Raw genomic sequence first — 23,415 nt, forward strand, 5'->3', positions numbered from 1 at the left:
CATTATTAGGGGGAGAAACCAAATGGATCCTTAAGCTGCTGTACCTGCAGCTCATGCTGAAAGCAAATTTGATGCCTAACAAAGATTTTTAAAGTTAGTAGCAGTGACAAACAAAATTACACAGTTTATCCTATTGTTATAGGACCCCTGCTTTAGACTAATAAAGTTAGAAGTGTTTGTATCTTCCTCTAAGACGAAGAAAAAAACAATTTTACATCAGTCACAGGTCTGACGTTTCTCCAGCAGATATTAATATATATATTTTTTACAATTATGGACTCAGTAAAAGTCCTCCATACATGCATAATCCTTCAGATGTAATGATGGGTTGTTTTTTTTTGCTTTTGAGCTAAAAATTGTTGTAACACAACAATGCAGCAGTTTGACCACATGAGGGCAGCACTACACACATTTTCACCTCACTAGAAGCTGTGCAAACATGAATTTCTTCATAAAACATATTGGGAAATATTCTTGACAGCAACAGAGACCAATTCAAACGCAAATGCCATAGATGGAAAACAACAAAACCATACTATGCTTTACAGATAAAAATAAAGATTCTTTTATTTCATAATTCAGAAAACTCAAGACAAAGTTTAATATTTGATCCGAATCAAAGGTTGGAAACAAAAACTGACATCTAAAAACCCCGACAAAATCTGACCGCGACTTCATAATAAAAAGTAAGACTGACATAAAAAGCCAAGTTTCAAAGACTTATCCGGTGTATGTTTTTATATCATCAATGTTACATCTTCAGTCAGTGCTCACTCGCTGTTTGATAAACGCAATCTCTTATTTGCTCAGGATAAACATAGAACCATATATCGGACAGAAAAGTCTTCCCATAGATAATTAATCATAATCATCAAAAAATCACAATACTGTCACTTAAAAAAAGACAAGGTTTTAGATTTATTGTAAATACTTGGACCAACTTCCACACATGCCATGCATCTCTTGTGTGAGGAAGACCTTTTTTCTCCTTTATTATTAAATGTGAAAATCCTTTTAGATTTTTCCTTCTCAGCTTAATCATTCAAACAATCAATATGAAGCATTTTTCTGACACCTAACTCTTAATTTTTGCCAGCGTGCTTTATTGTTGGCAACTCCATACCGCTGGGATTTGTCCCCTTTTGCATCCATAACAGATGGAGCAATGAATAGTCAGTCAGGGTGCTAACAATAAACTCATAAGCATTTATATAACTGTTCAAATGTAGCACCATGATTAAAGTCTGCAGAAATATATGACTTAAAAACTATTTTCAAATGTATGCAACACTGAGGGAGAGACCTTATCAGTTCGATTTTAAGTAGCATACAGTTAACTGATGACTCCTAAAGTTCATTTAATTTATCATTTAAAGTTCAGGATTTTGCCCAAATAAATTAGTACATTTCTTTAGACACAGCCAGATTCACACACGTTTCTGTCTTCCTACCTTATTGTAATACTTTCTTTGAAAAAAATCAAATCATTTTATATAAGGAATGAATTGAATCTGAAAGCAACCCGCCTTTTTGAAGTTACCTATGTGCTTTATAGTTGTGTAATAAAGCTGACTTGCCGAGTAAGAAAGAAAAGCTCTTCATCTCTGTGATTCCACAATTGTAAAATGAAAACATGAAGAAATTCTTCAAAATTCCCACAATTTAGACACTTTTTTTTGAGAATTGAACTTGAAATTTGCTGACTGCAAAGTGAAAAAAACGTGTTTGTCACTTTGTGTGACTGAACTCAGCAGCAGCTTTGAACCACATTTTCTCCACCTCTTTTTTTCCGAGTTTCCAAAGCTTTTTAAGAATGCCAACACCTTTCCTGGATGTAATCATTAAATACTCTGCATTTTCTGGGTGCAGAGTCACGGAGTAGCGAGCTAAGACCAAGGACTGGCAGAAGCGGGACATCACCAGCAGATAAAGGCAGTCTTTCTCCATCTCATTGAGCGGAATGACACTTTCCCAGCCGGCAAGGATAGGTCCACCAACCTGAACGGGGTCAGGGTGCTCCGTCATCATGTACATTATAGTGATGGCAAGCTCATGGATGTAGTAGCCATAGTTCATGTCCCCAAAGTCAAGGATGCCAGAGATCTTGTAATCACCATTCTCATCAGCTTGCACAAGCACATTTAGGTCATTGAAGTCACCATGATTGATGCCTTAAAAGAGATCAACAAAACGCTGTACTTAATTAAAGATACAACCTTTTCCTTCAAATCAAGGTTGAATGAATAAAAAAGCAACATTCAAAGGTAACAAATCTCCTAAAATGATTTTACCGTAAAGATAAAAATGAAAAACAACATGATGAACAACGGGAGAGATAAAAATGCAGGAATATCTATGTTTAATGTCAAGAAAGAAAAGCCTTACTAGTAACTGGAGTTGAACATGTGCTGCAATCTGAACACGGAGAAAAGTCTTAAAAATGGAGGCACCTCTCACCCTAAAAAATGTAGAACGTCTGGAAACTGTTATTTGTTTTGTAATCTTACAGATGAGTAAAAGAAAAAACAAAGATAAAAATAGGAAAACCCTTACTGATGTAAAAGGTTATGAGTAGTGATATGATCTAAAAATACTTCAGGAGTCAGACCAAGGACAAATACCAAAACCAGAGTAAAATATTCTTAACTACGGCTCTAAAGCATGTAGTAGTCTTGGTGAGTCGTTCAGGCCTTTGAAAACCAAAGAGGTCTTCTACAGAAAAGTTGTAGTGCACTCCTGCCGAGTTAGGTTATATGAGCAAAGCATCACTACTATCTTCAGGAAACTGATGCACTGAAGTCTTGTTTTTTTATCCAAAAATATAGGCTATAGCAGCAACCAGTCCAAAGGTAATTCCATTGAGTTTAAATGGGTTACTATCAGACACTCCACAATGTCAAACAGCAGGTACTTCTGATGTGATGTAATAATGGGTTGGACAGGGTCCTCTACCAAAGACTGCAGGGCTCAAAAGCAATAAAAAGATTTCCAAAAGTTGACGCAGCAGCTTTAGCTGTGATATGAAAAAAACCCAAGGAAATTGTTAATTTATTATACTTAATAGAAGTTCCCCTCCCAGTGGAAAAGTAATGCAGCTTGATCAAAATCTAAAGTTCTGACCTGAGTGTTTGAACGCAGCTAGAACAAATGTAACCTCAGGTTTTGTGTTACAGTACTGGGATCATACTCACATGTGCGGAAGTGGCAGCGTTTGGGTTCTACAGATGTTTTGTAATGATGAATAATAGACTTTACAAGCTCCTGCAGGGGATCTCCATCTAAAGGACCAATGTATGCTTCTAGGAGGGGCACATTTGACAGACTCCAGATGAACCCCTCCCTCTGCAGAATGCTGATATTAGGATGTTCCATCTGATCAGAAAGATAAACATGTAATGGTGGTTTAATACTATTTTAACAAGCTTAACACAGTAAGAAGTCAGTCAATAACCACCATGTTTTATAGAATCAACGCAGACAATGAATATTTTTTATGGAATAATATTGATAATATACCTTTTGAAGAACTGTGTCCATTGTTGCTGCCATTTTTCCAGCTTCATATAACAAGTTAGGTATTAGAGGAACTTTAGAAATGGTGACTCCAGGTAAGTAAGTCAAGAGACGCACCAAGTATTTCTGTAAGCCAAAACCACAATCTGCCAAAAGAAAAGAGTAGATGAAATTTACTAGGGCTGGGTGGATAACATTGATTAATCGATATGAATCGCTCCAAGCTCAATAGATCAATAATCGATCCATTAAAGTAGAGATCGATCTTTTATGCCTTTCCTTTTCCGGTGACCTAGCGTTACTCTTGTGAGATTTGCCGAGATCAACCTTTAAAACAATCAAGGTGCACTACTGTAAAATGGCTAGACAGTTTACAAAATACAATTGGAAGGGTCATGGAACATTACTACTATATATACCGCTACACCTACAGTGTAACACTGTTAACAGTACAGCAGTAAAGCCAAAGTCCGCTAGCTTGATGCTAACGTATAATAGAATTTCCCATAGGACGGCTAACACTAACGCCCGGTCGATCTAACATACATTGCTGACTAACTGAAAAGCTCTTTGTAATCACAGGTGTGAATTTTCAAACTCTTTTTAAGAAATATTTGTCAAAAGTAACCATTTCTGGTCTAAAACCCCATTGTTTGCTCAAATCCTCTGGAATAGAGTGTGATGCACATTTTTGCTTACCCAGTTTCTCCTTTTGAGTAACAAGGTATGGTGTTAACAATCTCATTGGTTTATTATTTTATTAATACATTTTACAGTATCTTAACTGTATCAGAATAATACAAATATCTTCAAAGCATATATAGATTATTAATGTATTTTTATGCAATTTTGTTAATTCAAAATTGAATTTAATCGGATCGAGTAAATCGAAAGAACTTTTAAAAATCGTGAATCGAATCCATCCAGGCTCCGGTGAATAGAATTAAATCAATTCTAGAAATCATCACGTAATCTGTGCGGCCAAAATCCACATTTCTGCAGTGCCTACAGGTGATTTAACCCAAACCCTGCCCTAATTACATGCAAATACTCACTTATTTAATTTCTGTGCAATTACTCTTAAGTGGTCTACCCTACTCTCACTACAACATTGTGAACATATTTTTAGGCATATTAAAATGCATCTTTAAAATGAAGTCCGTTTATCTTTCAGTTGCCTCGTTTTTCTTGTGTTCTGCTCTTCCTCATACCCATTTCTTCCAGACTTATCTGTTGTCCTGAGACGGTGGGGAGGACTGTTTGAGCGGGGAGTCCATTCTGGCAGAGGAAGGACATGGCGTACGTCTGCACCTCAGTGATGGCGGGGTTCTTGCTGTCTTCTGAGTTCATGATCTTGAAGACATATTCCCCACCTTCCACAGCCGCCACATAAAAGTTCTGGTCGTCATAGCTGGGTAAGGAGCGTATTTCTGAAGATGTCAGCTTGTAAAGTCTTTGCAAAATCTCAGACACCTGAGACTCACTGAACTCTGGCTTTGCATGCTTCGGTGGCATTTTTGCTGGAAATAAGCATACCATAGAAGACAAAGGGTTTGCAAAGATAAAAAAATAAAATAGATATGTAAGGTTTCAAAAACCTTTTGCAATTAATGCACATTTTTGATTTTGTTTATTTTGTCTTTTTTGTGACGAAAAACAAGGGATATATAATTTGGAGATACAGCTACAGAAAAAAAAACTAAGTTGTATTATTCAGCATTCATTTTGAAGATTCATTCAATGATTCATTTGCGTTACTTAGTTACTACTAAGCTAGAAAAACACATTAGGCTAGCTACAACAAGAAGAAGAAAAACCGCAAGATAAAATAACCGCATGGACAGATCCATTAAATGAGCTAGTACAATAAACTAAATGTAAATTTAAAAAAAAAATACAGAAAACAGACATAAACTTACTTTAAAATACACGAAATCGCAGGAGTAGCGATGACAAAGTTTGCCTGCATGGACTTTGGCACACCGGATGTTACGACACATTGAACGGAGCGAGAGTGAAAAAACCTCTTACGTCCGGTAGTTATTTCAAAATAAAACCACTTGAACGATAACTCAGAACGACTTATCTTAACAAGTGAAATGTGTGCACACTATTGTTAGCATTTAAATAAATAAATAAAAAATTTAATAAATAAACGCTTCACTGACAACAACAATCATTCATTCATATCCTCTACAGCTGGAGTCGTCCATTTGACAGAACTTTAGAAAAACAACATGTCTTCTTAAGATCTATTCAACTTTGACACAAAAATGTTTTATATAAAAATAATTACGATGTAACCTATCAACAACAACCACAGGCCACACAACCATTATTCACTTTTGGTGTAAAGACTGAAAAATCATTTATTTGTTTTATTTTGTTACAGTTGTTCTAATCGGATATTAGAATGAAATGGAACATCACAAAAAAGATTTGTTGTTAGTTTTTATTCATTTTTTTGTTTTTATTTCAAATAGAAGTAAAATAATAAACCATTCTCAGATCTAAATTAGGCTCTTGTTCCAAAAAGGAATGCAAATTAATTTTTTGAAAAACAATCTGACTTACACTGGAACATCTAGAAACAGGTTTTTCATCTATAAAGACAAAACAATAACATTTATGAATTAAACATTACATTTTTTTATCTATTTTGTGAAGTGGCCGCTTTCTTTAGCTGTCAGCTAGAAGTTAAAAATGTGTTTAATAATGCAAAGTTATCATCTATTTTTTTCAGTGAACTGCATAGACACAATTGGTGCATAAAACAAACATTTATTCATATGAATTAAAAAAAAGAGTAACAAAGAATTTTTTTTTTTTTTTAATATTACCTTAAACACAAATAATCTAAAATAAAGTATTATTAATCATTTTTTAAAAGTGGCACAAAATACAAGCGGCGGTGCAGCGGTAGGGCGGCCGACCCCTGATCAGAAGATTGCAGGTTTGATTTCCGTCTTGCCAACCTCTGTGTTAAAGTGTCCTTGGGCAAGACACTGAACCCCAGCTTGCATCTGGTGGAAGGTTGGTGCCATTGTTCTGCAGAGGTGCCACCACCAGCGTATGAACGTGTGTGTGAATGGGTTTGTGACTGTAAAGCGCTTTGGGCCTTCAAGGAAGGTAGAAAGCACTATACAAGTATACGCCATTTCAAAGTTTTAAGATAAACTAGCATATAGTGAGAAAAAAAGTTGACAATGTTTCATGAACACATTGTGAGCTGTGCACACATTCACACTGTGCAGTCGCTATTGTGCAGTTGTTTTTTTGCATTGCATTTCAATCATGTTCGTGTATAGTGGCTGATATACACAGAACGGTTGACATGGAAACATGTTTTACCCAGCGCATTGGGTTTTTTAATTATTTAAAAAAGGTGAAGCCACAAAGCAAGTGCTTGTGTATTGCTCTTAAAATAGATGCTATTATGTCTCACAAATTGAAGGCATTTACTAAAATCTGTCCAACAAGTTGCCTGAGGTCATCCTTAACAGCCTGACGAAATGTATTTTCTCACATCACCAGCAGCAAAGGAGGAACAACAGCATCAGCTGGTCAAGCATCACCAAAGTTGTCTTGTTCTTGCTTGAGTGGCTGCCACACATAGAGAGAGGGTTTTTATCATAATCGCCTTCCCCCTGTCTTATCTGTAGTAATAAGTATGTACTGAACACATATTTCAATTAAAATCTTGCAGTAGTTTTCTGCTTTAAAAATAAAAATTACAGCTTTATATTGAAAAATGTCAAGCAGCTTCAAAGTCTTCTTTCTTAGTTTCTTAATTGCCACAGAATGCAACAAAAAAATTGTAAAAGTGCAATTAAATTCAAATACTGTATGTCCAGAGCCATAACGGGAGCTTACTGTTTGAAAATCCTTTCATCCCATACAGATATTTCTTTCCGTAAATGTAATAAAATGTCACTTCAAACTGAAAGAAAAAATTTCTTCTTCCTTTCTCATACAAAAGTCTCCAACAGTGAGCCGTGACCATGACCACAAATTCTTAATATCTTCCTTTTTAGCTCTGAATTTGGAAGAAAACTAAAAGCTGTTGGTTCGATGATTAAAAATCAAATTCTAAATTTAGCAATATAGTCATTTCAAATGTGTCTACACACCACTCGTTAGGGGAACTCTTCCCTGTGACAGACACAGATTATTTGAAAGTACCTTGTAGGATGTATTTTATTATAGAAACAGTAGTGTTTTCATTTCCTTTCTGAGTACACAGCAGAGATGAGCTCCAACTAAATCACACAACAGAGGGAAGATTATGTGAGAACAACAGCAAAAAAAATGTATTTCTTGCTTCAAACTCAGCTGGAGCTTTTCAGCAGACAACACACTTGGCATGTTTTCTCAATGCCAATATGTTTCCCCTTGTTTTTCAGTATATATATATATATATATATATATATATATATAGTAGCGTATATCTCTTTTGTGTCCCTCTTCTCTTTTTTAAAATTACATTGTTGAATTTACAACTAAAAAAAGTAAGTATAATTGTACACGTTTTTTAATATAAAATTCAATTTGTAATTTATTTATTTAGAATTTGTTTTTGTCAAAAGGTAAGAATGAATTGCACCTGTTTATTTTTTCATCCATAAACTAAAATAGAATCTGTTTTTGGTCATGATCTCAAACAAGAAATTGAACCTTCAACAGAAACAAAAAGTTGTGCAAATATCCAATGAAAGTTCAGACTCAGGGTGTATTCAATGTATAATGTAAACAAAGTAGGATGGTAGCAACCATGATGATGAGACACAGCAACTCATTTAAATGTGGTCAGATGAATGCAGTCTCATTAAAACAACTTTTAATGGGATGCATGTTGTTTCTCACACTGTTTTCCTGACGATCTGTCACAAACACTTGACAGTATATCTTCTCAGCCATTGTCGCCACAGTAACCGCCTTCCAGCATGCCTCCACCGTAACAAACTGGCAAAAGTAAATGTTGAACCTGACCTTGATATAGATGTTCAAAATTGGTCAGTGAACTATAAAGTTTGAATAGTGAACTATCCTAACACTGATTACAAAGCACAGGACTTCCATAATTTCTGCCTCTCGTTGTTTTCCCATCGTGCGTATGTCCTGGCCAATGACTGAAGAGATCTTTAGCCATCCACTTTTGTTTCCAAGCTTTGGTTCGGAACATAAATGTCCCATTGAAAGGCAGTCTGAATACAGAACGAGTGCAAGGTTCAGGACTCAACAAATTAAGCAGACTCGGTCTGGACCAACTGACTTTTCAAGTCTGAATACACCCTTAAATTATATTAAAGTAGTAAAGGAAATGAAGAATTTTCCATAAACAGATGTTTACAAACTTTAATGAACAACTGTTGTACCAAAGATTCAACGAAAATAGTTATAGATAATATAGCATTAATATAATGTAACATAAATATCAAATAAATAATTATAACAAGCCTGTATAAATATAATATGAATAATTTTGATGAAATAAGTTAGAATTTCTTTAAATCCTTTCAAGTTGAATGATATATTTGTGTGGAATTAGTAATTAAACAGTCCCAAACAGAAGATTCTTTAATGCACAGAAATTCGACTTTACCGTCAAAACTTTATTCCCCTTCTTAAGTTACTGCTTTAAATGTCCTTATCAAACTAAGTTGATACTGTGAAGTGACTTGTCCCTCCTGTGGTCACATGTTGTTGCCTTCTTCCCTAATTTGATCATTTTCGTACATGGAATCTCAAATAAGATGATGGGTTTTACAAAATAAAATCCTTATTCGTTTAGGCAATTTGCAGGAAAAATTGGACTCTTCCTCTCAACGTGTATCTCCCAACTATAACCCTCATTTTTTGGATACATTTCTTTGAAGTGGTCTTTTCGCATGACCTTTTCTAATCTGTATGATCAACGCACCTGTTTCAGCCAGCATTTTCAGAGGGTCTTTGCTTGTTGTTTAGGGGCTTTATTCGCACATTTCTTACCAAACCACGTTCTTCTCTGGGACACAAAAGCCGTCTCTCTACAAAGTGGTGTGTGCTCCTAAAACCCACGCAGCAACACGGCCACCACTTAATAAATAAACAGAGGCCAATTACATTTTGCAGCTGCATGCAGAGGCCATATAAGTACACTTGTCATGTGTGTGATGATAAGTGGTCCAAAAATTACTTGTTTTTTTCTTCTATTTATTTATTTTTTAATAATGACCACCAAATGGTTTGGAGGAGAAAAACTAGGCTTGTGCCTCAGAACAACATCAGCTGTGATTCAGTGTCTTTCCACATTATTTTCTGAAAAAATATGGATCTGGGTATCAGCGGATGGACCAGAGTTGTAGAGTTCCATAGATCCTGGTGTTTTGCTTGATTTTTTTTTATTCACCCATGATATGTTGAGGCTCTTGTTGCGTTCTAGCACATGCCCGAGAGCAGTTCTTGATCCCGGACCAGGGTCCCCTTAGGTTTATTCAGACATCCGCATTATAAGGGGAAACAAACTCCGGTTCGCTCTAAGCGACCCAAATATGTCCAGTCTGAATATACCCTAAGACTCAAGCATTATAATGTGGAATTCTCACACTAAAATTAGAGCCGAACAAAACAAAAATGAAAATGTACTTCTTCTTTTTACATTTTTTTATTCTTTAACTTATCCTGTTCAACAACAGGTTAAAAACGATAAAACCAACCCCCCACAGAAAAACAAAATTAATGTATACCCCTGCCACAATTTAGCCAATAGGGGGCTAATAAATACAGAGGGTTGTGTCAGGATTAACTTTGATGTAAAATCTTCACAAAACCAAATATAGATCAGACCTTTCGGTGCTGTTTACGGATAGCATGCCGGTGGAAATTGGACTACTGTTGGTCGAAGGAGGAGAGGAGGAAGGCTCGTTCAGAGGAAGAGAGAGAAGAGGAAAGTCATGAGTGTTAGACTGAGAGTTTGGTTGCTCCATCCTTGTTGAGATGGAAAGAGAAATGGAGTAGGAGTTATCTTAAAGGAGAAGCTGGTTAGGAGTGTTGTGATGAATCTGAAGATAGAAATGGAAGGTGTGACCCTAAATCTATATTTAAAGTTACCACCTCTTTTTGTAATAACAAAACAAAATCTTGGTCATCAAGATTTTCTGATGTAACAAGGTAAATCTTTTTAGGTCAAGTTGACAAAATCCTGTATAAGTCTAAGACCAGGATTGTGTGTGTGTGTGCGTGCAACTCAATTTTCATTTTGGTTGTGGGCAAGAAGTGAACAGAAGTCACAGAAGTGTTCAGCTTCTTCAATGAGAGACTTCACAGCAAAGAAATTCAAAGTGAAGTGCTGTTGGTTCAGGGTCCCTTTAAAATTGTGACACCAAGAACACAAAATAGCTTTTGTCACAGGTAAAAGGGTTTGCATCTGATTAGACATGCAATGGTACACACAAATGGCCCCGTCAATATCATTTTAGCCATTGAATTGATTAAAAAGACCATGAATTATGGATATAGCGCAACAAGATGCATACCGCCATAAAACGACTTACTTCATTGTTTGAGAACTTTTTATGAAACTGCTTTGAGTGCTGCTAATTACTTCATTATCGTGTCCTGTTCCATTCCACACATAGCTGAGAGATCTGAATAAATATTAAATTAAGGGTGAAATAACTGAAGTACAGCAGAAATTCAGAAAACTGTATTTTCATTGCCATCTGGTCGCATGAATTAGCCACTCCTGCAATCACTTTTTCACTAATAACTAGCTATTAGTGAAATCATCAATCAAGACTGTGTTGTTGTTTTTTTGCTGATATCACACTGTTTCTACGCTTTAAAGCACTCAGCCAGACATGTATCCAAATGCTAAAATGAAATATTGAAAAGGAAGTCTATGCAAAAAAGAGGAAATTCATGAAGCAACTATGAAACATGAAAAATATGATTGACAAGAATAATCTGGTAACTCCAACAACCGATTCTTGGCCGCAGTCCATCCCTCCACTGCCATCTCAGCTATTACATTTGGCACACCCTTTAATAATAGTATGTCTGTCATACCACATTTCATTTATTCTATGTATCACTATTCCACATACATATTATCATTTTGAGGAAAAGAATTACTTAGATACGATTTGGGAGCTGACCACAGCAGAATGTAGGAAGACAGCTCAGCTATATCAATAGTTCTGAAAATAATGTGTTTGTTTGGTGTGTATCATTCATATTATCACTCAAGTATACACTTTGTTTCATTGTTTTTTGTGTTTTTTAGATTCAAGCATTGAATTTTCTTGAAATTCTGTGTAGTTTCTTTTTATTATATGCATCTATAGTGTTAATGTCTGTGTGCATCTTGAGCAGAGCTTCTATTTTCATTGTATGCAGATCTACAATAAAGGCAAACTAGTCTAGCTCAAACTTATTTATTGGTTGTGATGGAAGTCTGCATGTTAGTACTTTCCAAACTACATATCCAGTCAATTCCGATTGTCAAACCATCCTTTTTATAACTGAACAAAGATTAATGGAAAAAAAATCATAAATATTAAATCATGACTTCATCATAACATCTATGACGGATGACAGTTCATATCGTTAGCCTTAATAAAAAATCCAACAATTCAACAACGTTTTCCTGTACCTGCCTTTAACATGCCACAGGAATGCTTTTAATGTGGAAATATGATTAGATTAAAACCCATTGTATAAATTTAAAGTTCTGGAATAATGAAGTGTTTCTTTTATATCCACAGCACAGATGAATATGGCTTGAAGTATGAGTGGAGCACTGTTGAGAAACATTTAGGCACACATTCTTCATGTTCTCAAACTCTGCCAGCTGTGATTCACATTTGTCACACTGCAGCTGACAAGGAGTATGATGCAAAATCAATGCGAACTAAAGATCCTCCATATGGTGTTTACTTTGACTACAACTATATTCAAAGGTTTGACTTACTTTAAATACCAAAAAATGCTTTTTTTTAATGTTATTTGGTGTTAAACTGACACCCTCCATATATGTAATCATTCATGATTCTGTAAACTGAGAATATGTTGACAGCTTTAGACAGTAGAAAAGCTAATTGCTACTCATAAGTACTTCACACAAATGAAATCTTCCTTACTTGTGTTCTTGCTTTCACACCACTGATGAAAAAACAAGATTTATTAAGTTTTATGAGACTAACCTTGATAAAGCAGATTTTGTTAGAGTGAAAGGTCAGTGTGATCCCTCATTAAAATGTATCGGTGTTGTAATGTGTAGAATACCATCTGTTCTGGGGATATTTATTATTCGTGAAAAGAGAAATGTCATGTGAAACTAGTGAGCTATTTAATTATTAACTCTTTTTGTCCGCCTCTGACAAACTTTAAATAAGGATGAGTTTTTGTAGAAAATGTTTGATGAAGATATTTAAAAAAGGTCAAACTGATCACCGACCAGGAAACCCAGCTCTGTTAAGCTGCTTTTGCCACATATTCAGAGAAGCTTGTATTTGATAAAGCTCTATCTCAACACTGCCTAATAGCAAATAACTTATCTACCAGAAATTCAGTTAATAAATACGTCAAAAAAACGTCAAAGAATACATTTTCCAAAGAACATTATATGTTTTCCTTTTTCACGTGTTACAACATCTGAATTTTGCTATTTTTGCTGTTGCATGCATTTCATTTACGGCAGATATTGCTTTGTGTGCAATAAAACCGATGCTACAGGTCTCACAGGCTCATCAAACTTGGACAACAGAAGATCCGAAAAACATTGCCCACTCAGATGAGTCTCCTTTTCTGCTGCGACATTCAGATAGTAGGGTCAGAATTTGGCGTTAGTAACATGAAAACATGGATCTATCCTGCCTTGTATCAATGTTTCAGGGTGGTGGTGTTATGGTGTGGGGAATAATACTTAGCACACTTTGCCCTAACAAAACAACAACATACATTGTTACATTCTTGTAACTCATCAAGTATAAGAAACATCCTGGTGCACTTTGGTACCATAATAGTTGCATCATACATTTCTAAACAAAAGCAAATTTTTAAACAAAACTCTGATTTTTATGTAGGACAGGAGCCAGAGTCTGGTAGCGTAAGTCAGTTACACCGCACAAGGAATAACAATTTGGCATAATGAATGAAAAACAAATATCTGCTCTGCAGGATGACCAAACTGAAGTTTAGAAGTGTCGACATATTTGGGGCATCTGCTGTGCAGAGATTATTTGGAACTTTCCTTGTCACTTTGAATTTTTGCCTCCTTTTTTCTAACTGTGATTTCTGAAGTCAAATAGAGAGCAAAGCTTTTACTGTTCCTCCTTGTGACAGCACAATCCAGTGTGATTACTGTCAGATTAAATGACTGTTTTCAATTTATTGTGTGACATTTTCCTTAAAAAATGTTAGCAAAGCAGAACAGAGGAAATAAATGGCTAACAATATGGTGAAAATTACAGAAAAAAAGACTTGAAGTTTAAAATTCACCAGGGAATAAAATATAAAACTTACAATTAATTCAATTGGGGATTTCTTTCTCACTCATGATATTAAGAACTCAAATATCTGTGCCATTTGGCATACGGGAAATTAGGTAATTTAAGAATTTTATTTTTTATGACAGCAATCAAAGAAAATTTAAATGTATTATTTAATTAACCTTAAAATGGCAATCTCACACGTAGGAAGAAATCCTTTGCAAAGGATTAAAAAACTTGAATCCTTGAATGCAAATAATCCAACAGAAGAAACACAGAAGGAATTAAGAAACTATCGAGTTCAATTAAACACTATAATAGACAAAAATACACAATTTTTAATTCAAAGATTAAGACAAGAAAAATGTCACCATGAAAATAAATCAGGTAGATACTTGGCTAACCAAATTAAACGAAATAAAGAAAGAACAATGCTCTGTACTTTAAGGGACTCAGCTGGGAAGCTGACAACCTCACTTTCAAGAAATTAATGAAATATTCAGAGAATATTACATAAACTTTTGCCCCTCTACTAATAACACTGGACAAGAAGCCATCAAGTCATTACTTAATAGTATTGAGTTTCCTCAACTCACTAAAGAACAAGCACACAGATCAAATGAATCTTTAACAGATAATGAACTGGTAACTGCACTTAATGGCATGGAAAATAATAAATCTCCAGGACCGGATGGCTTCCCTGCTGAATTCTATAAGCACTCTTTGAATATCATATCTCTATTATTCATCAGAGCAATTACAGAAATAAAACAAACCTCAATACTTCCAAAACACATGAATACAGCAGTCATCTCTCTGCTTCCAAAGCGTAATAAAGACCAAACCCTCCCATCAAATTATCGCCCAATCTCTCTTGTTAATGTAGACTTAAAAATCATCAGCAGAGCCTTAGCTTACAGGATTGAAAAAGTAACCCCCCATATAATTCACCCAGATCAAACTGGTTTTATTAAGGGAAGACATTCCTCTATAGCAACACACGCAGACAGTTTAATTTAATACATCATTCTACTTTGCAGCAAGAAGACACCATCTTAGCTACCTTAGATGCAGAAAAGGCTTTTGATAAAGTCAACTGGACCTTTCTCTTTAGTGTCATGAAAAAATTTGGTTTTGGGGAGCCTTTTATTAACTGGATTAAGACTCTCTACAACGCACCTTCAGCCACAATAACTAATGGTATTATATCACAGAGCTTTACGTTGCATAGAGGAACTAGACAAGGATGTCCAGTCTCTCCTTCCATATTTATTGTCTTTATTGAACCATAAGCAACCTCAACATAATCGGAATCCAGACATCTCTAGCCCACCATAAAATTAGTTTATATGCTGATGATGTTTTATTGTTTCAACAAAATCCTCAGTCATCATTACAAGGAGTTATACAATTAATTAATCAATTCTCAAAAAGTGCAGATTACTCTGTTAATTGGAACAAATCAGCTATCCTTACGCTGAATAAAACTAAGTGGGAAAATACAGCCCATACATCAGCTATTCCAGTATGCAGAACTAACATCACCTTTTTAGGTATTAAAATCTCTTCAGGGGCCTCAGAGCTGGTTAGCCTCAACTTAACCCCTCTCTTGAAAACAGTAAGGGATGACCTGCAACGCTGGGTAAATTTACTTATCTCCATCATAGGCAGAATAGCAGTAATAAAATGACAATCCTTCCTAAAATAAATTTATTTTCAATTATTCCTGTGCAACCTCCTCGCAGCTGGTTGAAATCCTTAGACTCAATCATTACAAAATTATAATGGAAAAATAAAACACCCCAAATAAAATTAGCCACCTTACAAAAACCCAAATCTCAGGGAGGCTTAGAAGCTCCTAACTTTTCCTTTTAGTCGCTAGCTAACTAGCTGCAATTTATCTATAAATGGATCAATCCGAGTCAGTCAGACACCATCTGGTTAGATAGTGAAAAATAATTGTGCAAAGAACTCCAAATGTCAGACATCCCATTTCTCAGTCAATCTATCAAGAGTCATCTATGTCATAAAGTAATAACAATACCTTCTACTCTCATTGCCTGGTTGAAATTTGATAAAAAATTATAAACACAAGTCTATTATTATTATTATTATTATTATTTTCTACACCAATTTGGAATAATCCAGATTTTTTAAGCAATAAAAAAACGATCAATCTACACACCTGGGCTAGTAAGGGTATTAAACATCGCAAACATATTTTTAATTCCAGTGGTCTAATAACTTTTTCTTATTTTATCCAGGAATAAATCCTGGAATCCAGTCAATTTTTAGAATATCTACAACTTAAATCATCAATTGAAGCTAAAATTTCTGCAACTACAATAAATCTAGATCTTCCACCTGCAGTGACAGATTTAATAAAAAAATAACCTCAGGAAAGAAAATTCTCTCTAAAATATATAAAATAATTATATTCTCAGATGAGTCTTTATCACTTCCAAAAACAAAGAGGGAAAACGATCTTTCTATTGCTGGTAACATTGAGTTCTGGGCTCATATATGTAAAAAACATCTATATCATAACAAAAAAATGAATTTACAACTCATACAATACAAAACCCTCCATAGAATTCTCTACACAAGAGAGAAAATGTCAAGAATGGGATTTGAATCAGAGATCTGCCCATTTTGCACTCAAAATACCCCAGACACATATATAACTTGGGACTGCACACCCATTAAAGAATTTTGGGAAAAAATTACCCAAACTTTATCTACCTTTTTGGCCTGCCTCATCCCTTTATCACCTTCACTGTGTCTATTAGGAGACCTTTCTGAACTATCAAATTTGAATCTGGACCCGTCAGAGACTAAATTTATTCTTGTAGCAATAACAATTGCTAAAAAAAACATCTTTATTGGCTGGAAATCAAAGAACACCATAAACCTGTCTATATGGAAAAACTTGTTTCTTGAATACATTTCTTTAGCCAATTAATTACCTTTTTCCACTGACATGACCGAACCACTATCTGTATGGTCAGCGCTCACTGAGTTCCTAAACGAATATAAAGTTTAATCTGAGAACCAAATACGTGACTGTCTTAACCCCTATGGTGTGTTGTTTCCCCGCCTTTTTCCTCTACAATACCCTGTTCATCTCATTTGCAGGCGTCTGATGGTTATGAGTAATTACTCTCAATATTTTTATTTCTATTCATTATTATTATTATTTATTTATTTTTGTTTTTATTTTTGTAATAATGACAAGATGATTATTTCTAGTGTGGGTTTCATATTGGTTACTGCTATTGAGTTTTCTAGTATCAAGAATATAATGAATGCATAGTTATATATGTCTCGAGCCTTTCCTATCTATCCATATGAATCTCTAATAATGTATCCCTAAATATGTATAGTTAGCAGAATGCATAATGGTTAGTTCAAGCTTTTTTGATGGACTTCACTCTCGTTGTCCTTACATCACACACACGCACACACGTACACACTCACACACACACACACACACACTTTTCCTTTTTTATTTTATATTTTATTTTATTTTATTGTTTTCTTTTTTTTACCTCCTGTTTTTGTCTGTTAGTATTCGTAGTTGTCTTTGTCAGATCTGTTTTTCCAGCGTATTTTTGTTTGTTTATTGTTGTCTTTGTTTGTTTTTCTGTTGTCTCACTTAAATAAAAATAAAAAATAAAGAATTTTAAAGAAGTTTCTCCATGAACGTCTACAGAAGTTGATGGACTATTAGGAAGATGGTGGACAAGATTTTATAACTTTTTTAATGAAGTTGCAGTCCTTTTTTCCCCTTAAATTTGTACAACACCTTCACATTTAGTCATTTAATGAAGACCTTAGGATTTTGAACCCCCAACTAACCAGCTGGCAGGAAAGAAGGCTGTTGAGAGTTGGCATCAACCCATATATAATTTTTCTTTATAATTATAATAACCGACAGTTATGGACCCTTTTTACTTTTCCCCTACAGCATTACTTTATTATAAAAAAAATAAAAAAAATAAAAATACAAAAAAAATATTAAAAAAAAGTAAAACAAATGATTAATCACTTATTAAAAATTGTTAAATTGATTGACTTTTAATGATATTACTTCACTTTCTCCAAAAATTGATAAATTGATTCAAAAATCTTTCCTAATGTAGCATAATTTTGCACGTTTTTAACTTTTGATACTTGATGAAATTTTGCTATGAAAATTCCTGAAACAGTGTTGTGTCTACTTTACTGATATAGTATTATGTTTTATTCATATGAATGGCTTTTATAAGTAACATAATCTGCATATATTTCAGATGACTGATATGCATTTGCCATGTTGATTTCTAAAATAGCTATTTTTGACGTAATACTTAAGTAATTCATCTTTGTCATGTGCTTTATCGATATCTTATGATTTTTAATTCTGTCTGATAAAAACTGGGAACCGGATATTGATAAATCATGTAATAAAATGGTTATAGTATAACGGGGTGGGATCATATAAGTTCGCTTCCTTCCACTCCCTTTCAAGCAATATTTATTAATATGTCTAATTATCCTAAGTTTGATTAGTTACTGTATGAATGTATAACTGATGATTATATTGCTGTTGTGTATTATTTCTAATTAATTGCTTGAAATAAACTATTTCAAATCAAAAAAATCAACATGTTAAATATCAAACAAAGTAGAAGATTATGACAGATACTCTTAGTTAAACCCACCGTGATTTATTTTATACAGTTTATTTTTTTCCATCCTTAATCTACGGTGGCCCTGAAGTGCAAACCATTCAACAAATCACTCGATACAAAAACATTTTTAAGATCACAGCAACAATTTAAAAAGCGTATTACATTTTAGAAAACAAAACAAAATTTCAGAAACCAAAACATAAAAAAGAAAAAAGAAAAAAAAGAAAAAAAGATTTCAGAAAACAAAATTAATTTCCAGGAAAAAAAAGAAATTTTACAAAATGAAAACATTTCAGAAAAAAAAATTATTTCCAGAAAACAAAATGAAACAAAAAAAATGAAAACATTTCAGAAAAACAAAATGAAATATTAAAAAATGAAAAACATTTCAGAACACAGAATGAATTTCCAGAAAACAAAACGAAATCTTCAAAAATGAAAAACATTTCCAAACCGGAAGAAGCAGGTACTATGGGACAACGCTGATTGGATGATGATGTTTGTCAATCATTTGAACTGAAAAGTATTTTAAATGAAGCGACGACGGATTTTATCGTCCAACAATGTACCATGATAATTCCCGTATTTCCCATTTACATATTAAATCAAAAATGCAGCAAACAGATAATGAAGGTTTAAAATATTTTTTGAATATTTCGTCTGAAGCAGAACGGTCACCCGGAAGTAGTTTGTGTGGATGACGTCCGTTCTGCAGGTAAACAAAGAAAGGGACGGTAAAACGTTAACATAAACTTTAATCTTTGAATATTTAGCGGATGTGATGACAGAACGCACCCAGAAATATCAACACCAACCAGGTTTACAAATGTTTCAAAATGTCGTGAGAGGATTCTGTCTAAAGCAGCAGCTGCGAAGAAACGGGTGTTAAAGACGGCGCACATCAGGAAATGCAGTCCCGCCATCCACTGATAAGGTATGGAAGCACATTTGTTTGATCTAATAAATGTAGCGTTAAACGTGATTTCTAGGTGGGTGTTTACAGACAGATCCAAGATCCTTCAGTCATACGTTAATGACAGGTTACCTCATCAGCTGGAGAGGGGGGGGGGGGGGGGGTCACGTGGGCAGGATTCTCAGACAGGTGTACCAGCAGCATAAATCAGCAAAGCTGTCAGGTAAACTGCAGCAGTTTGTGTCTCAGAATAACATTTATGAATGCTTCTCATTCACACTATTAAGATCTGTGACTTTAGAGTGTGTCAGTGCACAGAAACATGACAGTAAATGACTTGATGTGCACATCATCAGACATGTACAGGTGTGTAACTAAAGGTGGCAAAGTCTGTAGTGTAAAATAAATCTTTAAAAAAAACGTTTTAGTCTTTCAGGCAGAGGAGGAATACCAAATTGTTTTAGACTGTATTTTTTATAAGACTGAAATAATGTATTTTATTCTGAGTTTGGTGTTTTGACCCCTCCCTAATGAATTTCTGGTTTAACCCATTTTCTCCTCATTTTGATGAACTCAACTTTTTCCTGAATGAAAGATGAACGGCAGCTGATGTTTTTCTGTCAGGGATTTTTAATTTATTAATTTATTTCTGTCAGGGATTTCAATGGAGCTGGAGTCCAGTGCAGAGGAAGCTGCAAGCATGTACGAGCAGGAACTGGGGTCCCTTACCTGTGCATCTTCCTCTGGATGTGATGCTGAGCAGCAATGTGGACAAAACTTCCCTGACATGACTCTTTTTGATATAGTTGTTAAGCACAAACAGACTTTTCCCAGATGCATTTTTTCCTCTAATGTTACTGACAGGTACGCTGAGTAAATGCTGATTGTAAGCGCAACATTTGATTGACTGCATGAAGAAGCCCATAAAGGAAAATCCACAACCGTTTCTTTGTTTCTGTTACTGAATAACGTATTCATGTTAAGTTTTCAATAAATATACTGCATTGCTATGAAACAAATTTGTTTATTTTCATATCCATTATTACAATCCTCACATCAGCATTCAGTTTTTTCATTGACAAAAAAACATTTCTAAACAACAGCTTTAAAAATCAAACATCATCTTTGTTAATAAAGCTTTAAAACCTAAAATGGTAAACATGGAAAAACTCCTAAATGAAGCAAGCCTAATATGAACATTTTAAACTGGAGTTTTGCTTAAAGGAACATTAAGTTGTTTGGAGTTGTACAAGTGTTTGATGCGATTCCTCAGATGTGATTTCCAGATCATCAGCCCGACACTAAAGCCAGGAATTGTGCTTTGTTTTTCACTCCCCACTGCATCATTTACAACTAATCAGGCTTATGCAGCAGGTTAAAGACGTTTTTTTAAAGGACCTGCAATTTAAAAAAAAAAATAGATATTAAGGTTAAATAATATTTATTGATTACATTTCACATAAATCATGGTGACTTGCCTGTACACTGCACAATGATATGAATGACTTTAGTCTTCTTGTATTCCCATGTAGAGCTGCCATCTGTTCTTCTGCAGCACAAATCTTTCTGGAACTTCGCTTTGAGAAACTTCACCTGCAGAAATATCACATGTTAATTCAATTAAGTATTTTATAAACTTTAAAGTTCATTTTTAAGTTTCAGTATATGTGTATATGCATGGTTCTAAAATATACAATGCACTTAAATATTATTTCCCATAAGAACTTGTTTACTGATTTCAGTCTTAAAGTCGATTTTTAGCAACACTGATGCCATATAATTACTATAATTACTGTATAAATCACAGAATCAGGCTGGCTCGGAGCTTTTTCTCTCATGTTGTCACCGAAAACGGGAACGGCTATCATGTGAAGACGGTTCGTCTCCATCGGGTTCTTTTTGCGCATGCGCAAGATAAAAAGAAATTATCTTTTCAAAGCAGCACTTTAACATCCTAAAATTAACATCCTTAGAGACATGTGACTGACAAAAGAAAAGATCACAGAATTGATTCTTACCTAGAGATGATTGACAGCGTGAACGTCGCAGCCGTAGACATTAGCGCACAGCGTTCAAAGTAAAAGTGCTCACAAACTACTTCCGGGTGACCGTGTGTCAGGCGAAATGTTAAAAAAATAATTTTAAAGTTCATTAACAGTTTGCTGCATTTTTTATTTGATATATAAATGGGAAATACGTGGATTATTATAGTACATTGTTGTTTGGACGATAAAATCCGTCGTCGCTTCATTTAAAATACTTTTCAGTTCAAATGATTGACAAAAATCATCATCCAATCAGCGTTGTCCCATAGTACCTGCCTTTTCCGGTTTGGAAATGTTTTTCATTTTTGAAGATTTCGTTTTGTTTTCTGGAAATTCATTCTGTGTTCTGAAATGTTTTTCATTTTTTAATATTTCATTTTTTTTCTGAAATGTTTTTCATTTTTTAATATTTCATTTTTTTTCTGGAATTTTTTTTTTTCTGAAATGTTTTTCATTTTTTAATATTTCATTTTTTTTCTGGATTTTTTTTTTCTCTGAAATGTTTTCATTTTTTAATATTTCCTTTTTTTTCCTGGAAATTAATTTTGTTTTCTGAAATGTTTTTTTTTTTGTCATTTTTGTTTTTCAAGTTTTGGTTTCTGAAATTTTGTTTTGTTTTCTAAAATGTAATGCTGCTTTTTAAATTTTTTTTTTTTTTTTAATTGTTGTGATCTTAAAAATGTTTTTGTATCGAGTGATTTGTTGAATGCTTTGCACTTCAGGGCCACCGTATTAATCAGCATGTTCAGGGACAATCAAAACCTCTTAGTAACTGATTGCTGATTGACCATTTGTCTTTAGTAGGTCACAAGAAACTGAAGGTGCACATTTTAAATACTACATCTATGACTAACAGAGGATACCTGCTGACCTTCATGATCTGCACTTAATAACCTCCTTCCTGTACGGTTTTAAAGAAGCGTGAACACAAAAAAATATCTGAATGAAACAGTGTGAACGTTTAAATGGAACATTGTTTTTAATTAAGGAAAGCAATGAAAGTCTGATGTGAGAAAAGCTGTTGAATGACTGCAAATGTACAACCTCTGTTATTAGTGACAAGCATTTGCTGTGCTGTCCAATGGGGAGGCACTCCTCTTTCAAAATAGAAAAGTAAACAGTCCCCTAAATGTACAAATTCAATCAAATCAAACAACTCCAAGGTACTTTAAGACCCACTACAATTAATCTTTTGATCTATTCTAAAAACGTTCCTATTGGTCTTTTAATTATGATTACGCCATTTTAGGCTGTCGTGTTCTAGAACATGGTTTTGGCAGAGCATGTAGTTTATTACAAATTCATCTCTAAGTTATGGGTGGGACCGTTGGCATGGAGCAACCCAGCCCCCCTTCCCTCCATGTTAATGGGAGCTTTAGGTTTAAACTGAGGGAGCAGGGAGCTTTTGGCCCACCCATCGCAAATAAACTCTTTTTCAAACAGCATTTTTTTCATCCGCTCCTGATTCAAAACGATTTGAAAACAGAAACACTTAGAAATGCATTTTAGGCTTAACTTTCTTTATAAATGTCCTTCATCATCAGAAAAATTACACAAGAACACCAACAACACCATTTTCATTGGAGTGGGTGTAAGGCGTATGGCTCAATGCAAACATTTAGTTTTAATTACCAGCATTGTGAAGCACAGGTGTCAATAAGCCCTTGATCAAAGGTTTCTTGTCTTCAGGAGCTGCTGACCTTGATCTACAGCAGATGGTGCTTTCAGCCGTTTTACTATTGACCAGATTTGAGACTGCTGCACAATGACACGCTGTAAATCCACATCACAATCTCTTTAGC

General features: G+C 34.5%; 1 protein-coding gene and 2 long non-coding RNA genes across 5 annotated transcripts; 1 reads left to right on the top strand and 2 right to left on the bottom strand.

Moving 5' to 3' along the window:
* Positions 1-541: 541 nt before the first annotated feature.
* hykk.2 (hydroxylysine kinase, tandem duplicate 2) lies at positions 542-5,563 on the bottom strand. Its single transcript, XM_023954212.2, has 5 exons — positions 5,433-5,563; positions 4,725-5,033; positions 3,517-3,659; positions 3,192-3,372; positions 542-2,171 (listed from the first exon to the last, which is right to left on the bottom strand). The coding sequence occupies exons 2-5, from the start codon at positions 5,026-5,028 to the stop codon at positions 1,729-1,731; spliced, it is 1,071 nt and encodes a 356-aa protein (XP_023809980.1). The 5' UTR covers positions 5,029-5,033; positions 5,433-5,563; the 3' UTR covers positions 542-1,728.
* Positions 5,564-18,318: 12,755 nt separating this feature from the next.
* LOC144992030 (uncharacterized) lies at positions 18,319-20,587 on the top strand. Its single transcript, XR_013655759.1, has 2 exons — positions 18,319-19,589; positions 20,225-20,587. It is a non-coding gene; the product is annotated as an uncharacterized LOC144992030 (long non-coding RNA).
* Positions 20,573-22,120, bottom strand: LOC144992031 (uncharacterized). 3 transcript variants are annotated; one of them, XR_013655761.1, is made up of 3 exons: positions 21,587-22,120; positions 21,047-21,161; positions 20,573-20,966 (listed from the first exon to the last, which is right to left on the bottom strand). It is a non-coding gene; the product is annotated as an uncharacterized LOC144992031 (long non-coding RNA). The 3 variants fall into 3 exon arrangements; XR_013655762.1 differs by lacking the exon at positions 21,587-22,120 and adding an exon at positions 21,362-21,580; XR_013655760.1 differs by lacking the exon at positions 21,587-22,120 and having other exon boundaries at positions 21,047-21,347.
* Between the last annotated feature and the right edge of the window lie 1,295 nt (positions 22,121-23,415).

Source organism: Oryzias latipes, chromosome 4, assembly GCF_053564925.1.
Source record: "Oryzias latipes strain Hd-rR chromosome 4, Olatipes_Hd-rR_3.1".
Lineage (NCBI taxonomy): Eukaryota > Metazoa > Chordata > Actinopteri > Beloniformes > Adrianichthyidae > Oryzias > Oryzias latipes.

What these genes read in the sequence shown, in the direction of transcription:
- hykk.2 (XM_023954212.2), bottom strand. Translation starts at nt 5,028, where the DNA reads ATGCCACCGAAGCATGCAAAGCCAGAGTTCAGTGAGTCTCAGGTGTCT. An exon ending in GATAAGTCTGGAAGAAATGG is followed by an intron (nt 3,660 to 4,724) that starts GTATGAGGAAGA and finishes TTCTTTTGGCAG; the next exon opens with ATTGTGGTTTTGGCTTACAG. An exon ending in ACGCTGCCACTTCCGCACAT is followed by an intron (nt 2,172 to 3,191) that starts GTGAGTATGATC and finishes ATCTCTTTTAAG; the next exon opens with GCATCAATCATGGTGACTTC.